Source organism: Lipotes vexillifer, unplaced genomic scaffold, assembly GCF_000442215.2.
Source record: "Lipotes vexillifer unplaced genomic scaffold, Lipotes_vexillifer_v1.1 scaffold316, whole genome shotgun sequence".
NCBI lineage: Eukaryota > Metazoa > Chordata > Mammalia > Artiodactyla > Lipotidae > Lipotes > Lipotes vexillifer.
Genome location: NW_006780802.1, coordinates 850,674 through 864,715, shown reverse-complemented (window position 1 = coordinate 864,715; position 14,042 = coordinate 850,674). Strand labels below are relative to the sequence as shown.

Below are 14,042 nucleotides of genomic sequence, written 5' to 3'. Positions count from 1 at the left end.
AGTGAGGTTAACCCTCACTGTCTTAATTTTTGTTTTGTGAATTTTGAAGACTATATGTAAGAGAACATAATGTTATTCAGGTCCAGAAAGTCTTTTTAAGAGGTTTGTGATTGGTATATATTTACAAAACATCAACGCGAAATTATCTGCATATATCTTAACTTCAGGACCATTCATTTCCTCCAGCAATGGTTTTTCTGACACGTACCTGAGTTTCAGTAACTATTTCCCCACCTGGCATGGTTTTCTAACTAGATTCAAGACAGAGTTCAGGACTCTCCTCTGGACACCTCCAATAACAGGGCCACATACACCACTCTGAGGTAATGGATCTACTTATTACAATATTCAAAACCTGTGGGATCTGATTATTTTAGAAATGTTACTTGCCTGTTTTAGCGCCCAGACTTGGATCAAGTCTAGGAATAGTGGACTGATAGTGACAGGGACTGACGGTTTACTGTTCCTTTCAATGCCTAAGTAACAGCCTCTTACACTGCTGTGAGTAACAGGCCTGACTATATTTCTGGATGTTAAGTAGTAAAAGGTTCTTAGATAATAGGAAAATGGCATTAAAAATAATAATTTTAAAAGTGCAGCTTTAAAAAATACTCTGGAGTCAAAGTAGCACTGCTCCTCCTAAACCCTACTCCAAATATGTACCAATGATAAAATTTAAAGAGAGAAAATTATAAACGTATAGCCACAGCCAAAACCAGTTAAGTATCTCTGTAGACAAAAACTAAAGGAAACGTGTAGCCACAAAAAGAGCTTAAGCTAAAAGCCTGGACTCTACACCTGTAGTAGGCAGGAGAAATGAGAAGTCTGACTCCCACAGAGTAATGAGGACTGAAAGTACTCTACAAAAGGCCTGGGATCAGAGCCAGACTCAATGCTGGAAACCAAGGGTTGCAGTGGGACTCCACCGCCTGTGAAAAAAAGTGAGAAGTCCGCTGCCTGAGGCTACAAGCTTATAAAATATTATGTATCTGAGATGCTAAGAGGCCAAAGTTTCAGCCCAACAGCTGAAACCAGGCCAAACAATCTGCAGGCTTGGTATCTGGATCTGCAATGGCCTCAATATAACCTCAGGAGGGAGCCCTAAGCTGCCTATATCAGACCGACTGCTTGTCTAGGTGTCTCAGGGAAAGGAGTAAAAGCCATTATAAAGCGAGGACGGGTGAATAAAAAGGAGAGAGAAACCGCCACTCAAGATGGACCTGAAAACTAAAATTCTATCTAAAGAAACATAACATTTTAATTATGAAAGAGAAATTATCTCCTTCACAGTTTAATTACCCATGTGCAATTCTTCATAAAAACCTCAGTCTAAAACATCTTTGTATCACGATAGTTTTGAAGCAGACACACAACCTGCACAACTGTACACACGGGTCTTGCTTTAAGAGTCTGTAACAACTTTGGGGTACAATTTTAATTAAATCAACCCTGTGGCCCATATTATCAAAGCCAACATACCCCAAATCATCTTATGCTTTCAACGTTCAGAAATTTCCTGTTGCTGACTTTGATGAGCCCAGGGAATTATTTATAGTAACTTCAAATCATGCTTGGTGTACTTCCAAGACAACTGTAACTATGGTGGCTTGGGTCTTCTCTAGGGTGGACTTAATACATATCTAAAGATCATGAAACCAAGTAGGCTTCTCAGCTTGCCTGTATTTTTTTTTTAAACAAATTTATTGAGGTATAACTGCTATACAAAGAACTGTGGTTTGTTTGTTTTTAAATAACTCTACTGTTGTGGAGAGAATCAACAAGTAATTATTTCTCTTGTGCATTTTATTTTAAGGCATTTCAGAAAAATAATTTAGAGGGAATATATACTCAGACGTACTCCAAAAGAAGACTGCAAATAAAGTTGAAAGTAAGTATAAGAATTATGATTTTGGGCTTTACATAAGAATAAAATTCCCATTGAGTACTTTATCAAAAACTTAACAGGTTGTTTCATAATTCCCCATTGTTAGACGTAAATCAAACAGACTGGATGACCATCTTCGGGGAGAGCTACAGAAGAGACTCCTACATGAGAAACAGGTTAGATACTGGTGAGGTCTCTTCTAACTTCAGGATTCTATATCCGTTCTCCAATTTTCGTTGTTGTTTTTTTTCCCTTAGCATAGAGTTTTTAACATCTCTGACCCCACTGCAATTCTTTCCTATAACGGGACTATTTAAAACAATAATAGCCAGATATAAGAACGATCAATATTAAGATCTACTTCTTTTCCTTAACTTATGAAATTACAGAAGACAAAAGCAAAAAGATCAGCAATTAATCAGTCCAAAATAAAGCAGTACTTTTAGGAATTGTGTGGAGATGGCAAAGGTGGCTAGTGGAAAAGGATGACTCTGGAATCCCTAATTGATATTATAATGAGCCAAAAGACTCGCACACAAATAGAACTGCACCTGGAAATCCCTTTTTTAAATTACTTAATTAAAGATGTTATAATAATCAAAATAGATGACAGTAGAGAATATAGTGAATATTTCATAACTAATAATATATTTGATGGATGAGTTTCAGAATAACTAGGGAGAACAGGTAACCTCAAAGTTAAAATTACAAAGTAGGAACACTGGTGATTTCTTGGTCAAAGCATCATTAAAGACCTAATATATTAACTTAATAACACTTTAAGAATTATAAAATATAACAGGCTAGTCAGCAAAAGAAAACGACCAAATTGGATTAAGCTGATTACTGAAAACACCCTCAGCAGACAGACCTCTATGCATGGACGTTCAGAACCCATTGTCCCTAGAAGAGCAGCATGTACTATACTAACAGCCTTTACAGGCCAAAGAAAAGAATGGACAAAACGGACAGAAAACTAACTAGGAAGATGATATATAGCATAACTGGAACAATCCTAAAAAAAAGCAAAACAATAAAAACCATAATGAGTTAAGACACAGAAACAAAACCTACAATGTCCCTGACGAAATGGAAACAGCAATCAGTGATTTTATCCAAAAATATTTAGATATATCTATACAACACAGAAATGTTCATTCTCTAAAGTTGTGCTATCCAATGTGGTAGCCATTAGCCATATCTGAGCACTTGAAACGTGTTAGTGCAACTCAGAAATCAAATTTTTTATTTAATTTGAGTCATTTATATTTAAATTTTTTTAATGATACTTGATTCAGTTACTGGAAAGCTTTTTAAGTATGTTTGGAAGAACCTGAATACATGACTCTACTTGTTAGTTTGGAAGAATTCGATTACATGAATCTACCTGTTAGCTGCACATTCTATGAAGTCTCAACACAGATTAAGTATTTTCAATCAAAATTGAGTATTCAAATTGAAGTGTGCTAAGAAGTATAAATTAAAAATATATACCAGATTTTGATGACTTAGTAAAAAAGCTAAAATGTGAAATGTCTCAATAACTTTTAAAAACGTGATTACATGTTGAAATAATATTTTTGATACATGGGATTAAATAAAATATATTTTACAATTAATTTTACCTGTTTCCTTTTTACTTTTTAAAATGTGGCTTTTAAAAAATTTTAAATTACATATGTGGCTTGTATTATGTATCTATTGCACAGTGCTGCCCTAAGGGATCAATGGCTTTAAAAAGAAAGTCATCTGTCAAAAATCTGAAATATATGTCTGTAAGGTGGTATTTTACTTAGAAATCCTGATCTACTGTCACGAAGTATTACTTTAGGCTACTCAGAATTGGTATACTTATACATTCCAAAGACATTTGTATCCTCTTCACACAGATTGTTACAAACCGTTAAAGTATTCCTCTGAGTTACTGCAAACTATGGGTATGCAGTACCCATAGTTACTTAATGGTCACTCCACCATCCAGAATAAGTAATCAAGTAACTGAAGGACACTAATTCATCAGATTCCTTGATTCCTTTTATATCCAGATTCACTCACCAATATGTTAACTAATGCTCTTGGTTCTATGAGAGCTAAACGAAGATCTTTAGTATAGCAAAGATTTTGATAAGAGTAATTACATAGGACAATTTTATTTTTATATGTATACACATATACACACAGGCTTATAAAATTTTCCCTGGAAGAAAAACATTATAACTGCATGCCTTCACAGTGCTCTTCCAACTTTTTCCATACCATGGCATTTCACAGAAAATTACATTTGTAAGACACACTGGAGTTAACTTAAGGCCTCTCCAGGGAGGGCACCACCGTCCCAGCACACTGACTTACTGCACACCAACTGGGAAGCTCAGGCTCAAAGGTCATTGCAAAAAAATCTCTGAACCATATTTTATTTTCATCTGACTTATATTTTATTCTTACTTATTCCTACAGTTGTGAAAATACAACCCCTCAACATTTTTAACAACAATATACAAAGAAGGCCACAAGATGGAGATACTACTCCATTACAGTATTTGTACTGATGTATTTTTTTTCTGTGTACATGTCCCTCTTTCTGTGTATTTCCTACTTTCTCCTTCAGTGGTATTCTCAGCTACTGTCTCTATCCCTAACGTTTATATTGGCTCCTCCACCACTCTGTTATAACGAGCATTATTAGAGAAATATTACATAATAAATACTTTTACGATCCTTTTTAATTTTAAAAGCAGGCAAATCATTAAAATATTTTCTTCTAGCTCAATATTTTCCCGCCTCTAAAATTAACGATGATTTTTATTTACATATTTTTCTCTGATAGGTAAAAATTCTTTTAAAAATTTGCTACCGGGGCTTCCCTGGTGGTGCAGGTGGTTGAGAGTCTGACTGCTAATGCAGGGGACACGGGTTCGAAGCCCTGGTCTGGGAGGATCCCACATGCCGCAGAGCGGCTAGGCCCGTGAGCCACAACTACTGAGCCTGCGCGTCTGGAGCTTGTGCTCCGCAGCAAGAGAGGCCTCGATAGTGAGAGGCCCGCGCACCGCGATGAAGAGTGGCCCCCGATTGCCACAACTAGAGAAAGCCCTCGCATAGAAACAAAGACCGAACACAGCAAAAATAAATTAATTAATTAATAAACTCCTACCCCCAACATCTTCTTTCTGACCCAAGTCAGAAAGAGAAGGACAAATACCGTATGCTAACACATATATATGGAATTTAAGAAAAAAAAAAAAAATGTTATGAAGAACCTAGGGGTAAAACAGGAATAAAGACAGAGACCTACTGGAGAACAGACTTGAGGATATGGGGAGGGGGAAGGGTGAGGTGTGTTATGTCCTTTTATTTAATTCTTGATCTTAAACTCTTGCCTTTAATATTTAATTCAAATTCTATTAGCTGACCATGTAGCTGCACATAGCTTTTTTTTTTTTTTTTTTTTTTTTTTTTTCCTTGCGTTATGCGGGCCTCTCCCTGCCGTGGCCTCTCCCATTTGCGGAGCACAGGCTCCGGACGCGCAGGCTCAGCGGCCATGGCTCACGGGCCCAGCCGCTCCGCCGCATGGGGGATCTTCCCGAAACAGGGCACGAACCCGCGTCTCCTGCATCGGCAGGCGGACTCTCAAGCACTGCGCCACCAGGGAAGCCCTGCACATAGCTTTATGTCCACTGCTTCACTGGCACTAAAATGGGCATTTTGTCTAATAATGAAGCATACTGCTTTATGCACATATTCTAACCAGAAATGTAGACAGCAGCATGCCTTGCTTTTGCAACATGCCTGATTACACGTGAGATTCCAGTTGCTGGATGATGGTAATTAGAAACACTTTCTGAGTAAGTGAATGAGTCCTAACCTTACTTAATGTAGTATTAAGGAAGATGAGAATGAGACACAAATCCTAGATTAACTTTCTAATTAAGTGCTAATAACACTCTTAGACAAAAATTTCAGTAAATATAAGTAAAAAAAAAAAAAAAATTAGCTCTTCAAATGGAATACCATGATGTTACTTAAAACATAATCATATTTTTACGTTCATTAGTATAGGACCCACCTTTCAAAAGTAGGTGTTTTGATGAAAATAAAGAAAGGTTTTTGAAAATACATATGACTATAGCTTCATTATCAATTGGTCTAGGGTCCTGCTTCACCCAATCAGAAGTCTCTCTTTTCACTGCCACTCCTTTCCTTCCATCTCTGCACACTTCTATACAAGAAAGGCTTTGAGGGTTTCCCTGGTGGTGCAGTGGTTGAGAGTCCACCTGCTGATGCAGGGGACACGGGTTCGTGCCCCGGTCCGGGAAGATCCCACATGCCGCGGAGCGGCTGGGCCCGTGAGCCATGGCCGCTGAGCCTGCGCGTCCAGAGCCTGTGCTCCACAACGGGAGAGGCCACAACAGTGAGAGGCCCGCGTACCGCAAAAAAAAAAAAAAAAAGAAAGAAAGAAAGGCTTTGGATTTGTTTTAATTCTGGGTAAAATTAATTGACGTCATTACTGTCCAAATAGACCCAAAAATGCCTGACTTACAAAAAGATTCCCAAGACCATATAGTCTTGGAATAAGCGAAAACATGTTTAATATAGATACCAAGCATTTTATCAACTGGTGTTACTTACAACTGCCACGGAGGTTCTTCTCTCAGCAATCATCAAGCCAAGTACCTACCCCCACCTCCATCCTACCCTGTGTATCATTCCCAGCACTGAATAAAACCTATGACGTTGAAATTCACCACATTACACCAATCACTGGGTAAAATGGTGACTTTTATTAAAAAGGTTTTAGAATGTATCTCTAAGAATAATTGTAATAACAAAGGACAATTCCATTTCCCAGTTCAGCTTAGGGTATATCTATGAATAATAAAAGACACACTATTCTAGGATTGTTCTCATAATTAGTGTAAAAAAAAAAAGAACAGTATAAAAAGAAAACAGAAACTTACAACTAGAAGAGGATTTCTGTTCCATCAGCTCTAGATTATGTGGCAAGTTTCCCAATAAACTTGCTTTTTCCCGTAAAATATGTCCAGGCAACCTCCACTAAACAGTGTATACATAAGAAAAGTAAGTCAATTTTACAATAATCCAAGCTGATGCAAATATGTATACAACTAAACAAGTATTTATTCAGCTCTAACTCTATACATGATATGCTTTACATCAGAAATATAGATGACTGGAAGGTTATCTACCATTCCAAATTTTGTACATCTCCCTCTCTCCAAATCAACAAATAATTTTGGATTTTACAGTGAAAATGGGGGAGTGATTATTACATGACATAGGTTTACAAGGGAATAGACTCACTAGAGAAAGACTGCACTATATTCAACTAACACCACAAGCTCAGTGGAATCTACAAGAATCACTGGAGAGAACTGATACTCACAGTACAGATTCACCAGTCACTTATGAAAGAGATCTTCCTCTTTATTTCTCAAACCCCTATGCCGAGGTTTGAGAAGGCCCCATTAATGACTTTCTGCTTTTCCCACCCAAAAAAACTGAACACAGAAGTCAGGCAAACAGAGATCAAATAGCACCTTCATTGCTGAAAAGCTACTGGAGAATTGAGATTACGTATAGGAGCCAAGTGGGCTTGCTAGAAATTCTGGCCCTCCCATCCCCAGCCTAGACTTTTTTTTTTTACATCTTTATTAGAGTATAATTGCTTTAAAATGGTGTGTTAGTTTCTGCTTTATAACAAAGTGAATCAGTTATACATATACATATGTTCCCATATCTCTTCCCTCTTGCGTCTCCCTCCCTCCCACCCTCCCTATCCCACCACTCCAGGCGGTCACAAAGCACCAAGTTGATCTCCCTGTGCTATGCGTTGCTTCCCACTAGCTATCTACCTTACATTTGGTAGTGTATATATGTCCATGCCTCTCTCTCGCTTTGTCACAGCTTACCCTTCCCCCTCCCCATATCCTCAAGTCCATTCTCTAGTAGGTCTGTGTCTTTATTCCTGTGTTACCCCTAGGTTCTTCATGACATTTTTTCCCCTTAAATTCCATATATATGTGTTAGCACACGGTATTTGTCTTTCTCTTTCTGACTTACTTCACTCTGTATGATAGACTCTAGGTCTATCCACCTCATTACAAATAGCTCAATTTCGTTTCTTTTTATGGCTGAGTAATATTCTATTGTATATATGTGCCACATCTTCTTTATCCATTCATCTGATGATGGACACTTAGGTTGTTTCCATCTCCGGGCTATTGTAAATAGAGCTGCAATGAACATTTTGGTACATGAGTCTTTTTGAATTATGGTTTTCTCAGGGTATATGCCCAGTAGTGGGATTGCTGGGTCATATGGTAGTTCTATTTGTAGTTTTTCAAGGAACCTCTGTACTGTTCTCCATAGTGGCTGTACCAATTCACATTCCCACCAGCAGTGCAAGAGTGTTCCCTTTTCTCCACACCCTCTCCAGCATTTATTGTTTCTAGAGTTTTTGATGATCCAGCCTAGACTTTGAGACAGTACACTCAAGAGAAAGTCTGGCCAGGATAACAACTGCCTTACTGGTCTGTTAAGAATGAGCCTCATTACTTCTAGCCTTTTAGTTAGTTAGCTCTCCCCAATCAAGGAAAGCAGACCAAAGCTGATCACCCTCCAACAAAGTAACTCATCCATGGAAAGATGTAAGAGATGAGTCAAGAGATCAGCAGTTGTTTCTTTAAGGGAGTCCTTCCCCTTGGGTATATGTAGGATGAGTGTGCCGTAACTGTCCCTCCCTTATACAGGCTGCTACTCTGTACATTCTGTGCATCTGAAATACAGACTGAAAGAGCTTAAAAGATTAATTCTGATTAAAAAGTTAAAATCCAACATTTTGTAAGCACATGTCACTTAACAATAGTTTTCTTCTTTTAACAAGGTTTTAGCATTCATTTGAATGTAAGGATGCAGTTATTAAAATTTTTCTAAGAGAAAGAGGCATTTTCTAGCTCTATGAATAGGAATCTGTAATGACTGGCACCAAGAAAATTACTCTGATTTCATCAGAAAGTAAATGCTGCAAAATTTAAGCTAACTTAGCTTGTTACAATTTCAATTGAAAGATTTTTAAATGACTATGAAGTATTTATTGTTGGCTAGAACACTGTACAAAGTATAAAGAAAGTCATGGACCCAAAAGACAATGAAAAAAATTGATCCTACAAGAAATACAGGTATCCAAGGAGCAGGGGTTGTTAGAATAAATATAAATACTGTTGGGGGACCTAGAACTTAAGTTACTAATGAGAGGTATTTCAACAGCACACCTTTTCTCCTACATTCTTCTAATCTTCTACCCTGTATTCTCTGAAAAGATGCAATATCCAAATTGGAATATGCCCTGTGAACAATCAAAGCCACTCTAAAAATAGAGTGAGCCTCTGGTATGTCACCGGTATACATACGTCCACTAAAATCTTCTGGAATCCCTTTGAGAGCTTTTAGAACCAATTTGAAACTTGGGGATACAAGGAGAGGGATTCCTTTGCTGGATGAGGGCAATAAAAGGCCAATATAAATATAACCTATTGAATAAAAACAGTCAAGCAATTACTCATTCGGTGAATTACTGTTTAGTTTTAGTTACCATGTTCATATTTTTTCATTTAATAAATATTTAAGTGTCTCCTATGAAGTAAAGAAAGAAAGAAAATACCATTTGTCCTAAAAATGAAGTAATAACTTGACAAGGTCATAAGTCAGTAAGTGGGCTGGTTCAAGTTCTAAAAGTCTAATTCAAGCCTAGTTCAAGTTCAAAAAGTCTAATAATCTAATTGATTATTCCAATTACAGAGTTTAGGGAGTGACTGAGCAAACTACTTTAGACCTGGTGGAAAGAGGGATAAAATGGATGCCACATTAAGTCACTAATCATCCCTGGAGTCTAGTTTGGGGTATGGAGAGCTGAAAAAAAAGTTTTTTTCTATTAACTGTCTCCAATTCCGCCCCCTTCCTTCTCTCCTGAACCCAATGTGACCAACCTATTGATCTCACCACTCCACTGAAACAGCTCTTGCTAAAGTGGCCAATGACCTCCACACTGTTGAATTCAACAATCAATGCTCAGAACGCATCTTAGTTGAATTATCCTCAGCATTTAGCCCAGCTGATTGCCTCCTCCTCTCTAAAACACTTTCCTCACCTGACTCGAAAGAGGCCAACCTTTGCTGATTTACCTGCTACTTCGCTGGCTGTTCCTTCCTCTCCCCCTTTGCTGGTTCCTCCCATGGTCCAGCTCCCAAACCCCTCTTTTCTCTTTTACATTCACTCCCCTGGTGAACTTACCTGGTTTTGTGGCTTCAAATTACCTACGAAGTGCCAGGGACTCCCTAATTTATTATGCACAGCCCAAACCCTCGCCTTACAACTCCAGGCTTAGATAACCAATTTGACAGTTTATTAGACACCTCACATTTGGCATGACCAAAACCAAATTAACTGATTTTCCCCCAACCATACCTGCTTCTATTCCAGGCTTCTCCATCTCAGTAAGTGGCAAATGCAATTAGACAAGTATTTATTCACTTTCTGAGGTTTAGAAAAAGCTTTCGAATTATCCTCAACTTTTCTTCCCCACTCCCCGCCTCCACATCCCACGTTCAAACAATCAGCAAAATGCTGTCAGCTCTATGTTCCAATTATATCCAGAATCTGACCACTTTGCACCACCCAGGTCCATTCTACATTCTACACCACAATTATCCAATAATTAATAACATACATATCATTGATCTCCAACTCAATAAAGTAATCGTTTTGAAATTTAAGTCAAATTATGTACCTCTTCTGTTCAAAACCCCCCTTAATCCCCAACTTACTTATAATAGCCAAAGTCCTCATGACTTACGTTGAAGCCCTACAAGATCTTCCCCCGCCCCCCATGACTCTGATCTCATCTACTACTGTCCTCCCCATACACCCTGCTCCAGCCACATTGGCTGCCTTGCCATTCCTCAAATACTAAGTAAGCTCCAAGGCCTTTGCGCTTAACCGTTTGCCTTCCTTGAATGCACTTATCAACATGGCTCACTCCCTTACTTCTTTCTGAGGACTTCTCTGACCATCTGACATTTATATTTACTTGTTTGGTTGTCTACTGTTTCCCCCTACTAAAATGAGTCTAGGGGTTTTGTGTTACATACTGGCCAATTCCCAGTGTTTAATATTTAGTAGGTATGAACCAAATCTCTGTTGAATGGACAACAAAACTGATTAAGTGTGTAAAGCCAGGTCACCACTCTCAAGTAACCTACCTTCTTTGCTCTGGTTCCTCATGTCTGGCTAGTCAAGAAGAGATTGGTTGCCTTTAGCCTGAAAATTACACATTAAGGACGTAAGACAGGCTGCATTTGTCTCTACCAAATTTCTGGTCTCCTGAAAGTCTCCTAAGAAAGTTAAGGTTCAATGTAATGTAAAGAACGTGTTCCGATCAGTTTCTCTGCTTAGGTAGAATAAAGTTTCTTCTGCATTCTTTCCAATTCAACACAACTGGGTAGAGAAACACAGATGAAAACAATTTTCTGGATCCTTCTATTAAAAATGTTACCTCCACACAGAATCTTCTCAATTACTTATGCTTCTTTATTTTCCCATCTTTGCCCATATAGTTAAATGCTCTGGTTGTTCACACTGCCTAATTAACTCTGCAAATTTAATTGCATGGATTTATAAACGAAAATTCTATGAGAGTTCACATGCAAGCTAGATTACATAACCTAAAATTTAATCCACTGCTACTAAGTTTCTGTATTCTCTGAAAGGGGCTTAATTTTCCTTGAATAACTGGAAAATATCTTCAAAATCTTTAGATAGGTTATGTGAAAGACTCTAGCTACAGAATTTAATCAATTATGGTAATAAATTCTAACAAATATTCTCAATATTAAAGGCATTCTTAAAAGTCTTCAGTTATATTTCACTAGTGATTTTTACACATATTGAGATATCATTTACTTTGAAATGAGGTATACTTTATCTCTACAAGCAGGAAATGGCACCAGGTGAAGACAATGACTAAAGACAATTGCCACATAATCGTTTGCACAGAAGAATTTGAAGTGTGAAATTCTTAAACTACTTTATAACTTACAAAATTGAAATTCGTTAAAATCATGGTGCCACGGCAACTGCTATTTTATATTCAATTATATATATTTAATTGAAAAGTAAATTTCCATTTAATGTTAAGCTCAACAGTTCACACAAATTTATGATAACCTGTAGGAGTGAAATGTACACTTCACATCTGGTCACGGGAAGTGTGCCTTGAATGACAATTGTTGGTAAACATTTTTTTCCCCCATAACTATTCAAAGCATTTTATGAAGGGCTCAATCAGATCGTGTGAAATTCTAAGTCTTTAACCCCATAATTCTTAAACCAGTAAAATGGCGTCAGAGACGGGATATCTACCCTCATTCACCACTCCCAGGGTGTAAGTAAATAGCAACAAACGGACATTACAAGTTAAAGTCTCAAGCTAAAAAAGGAAAGAAAACGAAACGAAAGGAAAAGACAATGATCCTGCGTTACTGGTTGGACTTCTCTTCCTGGAGCACCCCAAGTGCCTCTACTGCCCCAAACACTTGATGGCTCCTTCTATGACTTCCAGGACCAACACTGTAGATAGAGGCTTCAAGTTCCTCCAGATTTCTAAACTATGATACGAATGCCTAATCCAACAGGCTACAGATGCCAAAGTACAGTGCAAGAAAAACTTCTGCAACCCAGACGCCAGCCAAAATGTATTCCTATCTTCCCGGAAAGGCAGAGGAAAGGAGGCTGCTAAAATATAGATAAGTGTAATTGGGAAGGTGAAAATTTGGAGGCAGACACGACTACTCCTTCCCACATTCACGGGGCAGGCAAGGAAAGGGTAAAAGATCTACCCACACCACTCTTCCTTCTTCCTCCTGCACAGCTGGGTGCAAGGATCTCCCCCAGAATGGCAGAGGAAAGAGAAGGAATCGCCACCCCAGGCTGGTGGCACCGTCCAGGCTGTCACTGAGACTGGAACTCGAGAAGGGGAGCCGGGCGGTGAGGAATTGGGGAAGGCGGGTCATTCCCTCTGAGACTGGTTACGAGGAGATCCTGGTGGATCGGGCTGAGGACGGCAGACGAGCCCAGGATGACCAAGTCTTGCCCCGCGTGCCCAGCTCCCTCGGAGGAAACTGGGTCAGAGTCCGCCCCACCCCCTCCTTTCCGCCCGTACCCGCACTTTTCTGCCCCGGAGGCGCAGCCCTCGGGCGGGCGGGCTGCCGGCCGGCCCCGCTTACCTGCTGCACCCCGAGGAACTGGTAGAAGTTGAGCTGCACCTCCTCCACCAAGTCAAACAACTCCAGGTCTCCGCTCTCCCAGCCGCGCGCCGGCCCCGCGGCCGCCAGCAGCAGCAACAGCAGCGGCGGCGGGAACGGCACGAGCCGGAGCCGGAGCCGTAGCCGGCGGCGCGGAGGAAGCCGGGCCAGCCGGCAGCAGGGCGCCGTCATCGCGCGGGGCTCGGAGAGGTCACCCGCCGCGCAGCGCCGTCGGCCGAGACCAGGGACGCGGCGGGCAGCGCGGGCTATGGGAACAGTGCTTGTCTGTCGGAAGCACCGGCAGCCGCCCCGTAGCCGCCCGCCCCGCGGCCGGTCCTAGCCTGAGGGACAGGCTGGGCCGCGGGCGGTTCTACCCTCCGCGGACCCCCACCCCTCACCCAGGCCTACAAACAGCTGGCGAGCCAGCGCCGGGCGCTGAGGTTGCACCGGGTGGGAGAGGTTTCCCCTCGCCTTAGCCTATCCCAGGCCTCGCTTCCGGTGACATCACGTCTCCTAGCAACCGCGGGAGAGGGGGCGGGGCAGGAAGTAGAGAAGCCTGCGCCCCAGAGCTGGGCCCCCGCGAAATGCCTCTCAGTCGCTGGCGCGCTCCGCGAAGCTGTGCCTGTACTGACACAGATTAAGAGACGTGGACGGTTATAGGCATCGCGCATCCACCTGGAACATCCCAAATATCCCTGAAACAGTTACCTTCTTACCCTCCCCCAGATATTGAAAACTAAAAGTATATTTGAAAACTGATTTATTGATTACGGCCTCTGTTCCACACATTTCATTATTCCATCCCCAAAGATACAGGAGGAATTGAACCTAGGACTTGAAAA

At 40.3% G+C, this 14,042-nt stretch overlaps 1 protein-coding gene across 1 annotated transcript in view; it reads right to left on the bottom strand.

Moving 5' to 3' along the window:
* DNAJC1 (DnaJ heat shock protein family (Hsp40) member C1) overlaps window positions 1–13,392 on the bottom strand; it is a 196,636-nt gene extending 183,244 nt beyond the window's left edge. Inside the window, exon 1 of the mRNA XM_007454169.1 lies at window positions 13,183–13,392. Coding sequence (XP_007454231.1) covers window positions 13,183–13,392 — 210 coding nt within the window. The remainder of the gene's footprint in view (window positions 1–13,182) is intronic.
* Between the last annotated feature and the right edge of the window lie 650 nt (window positions 13,393–14,042).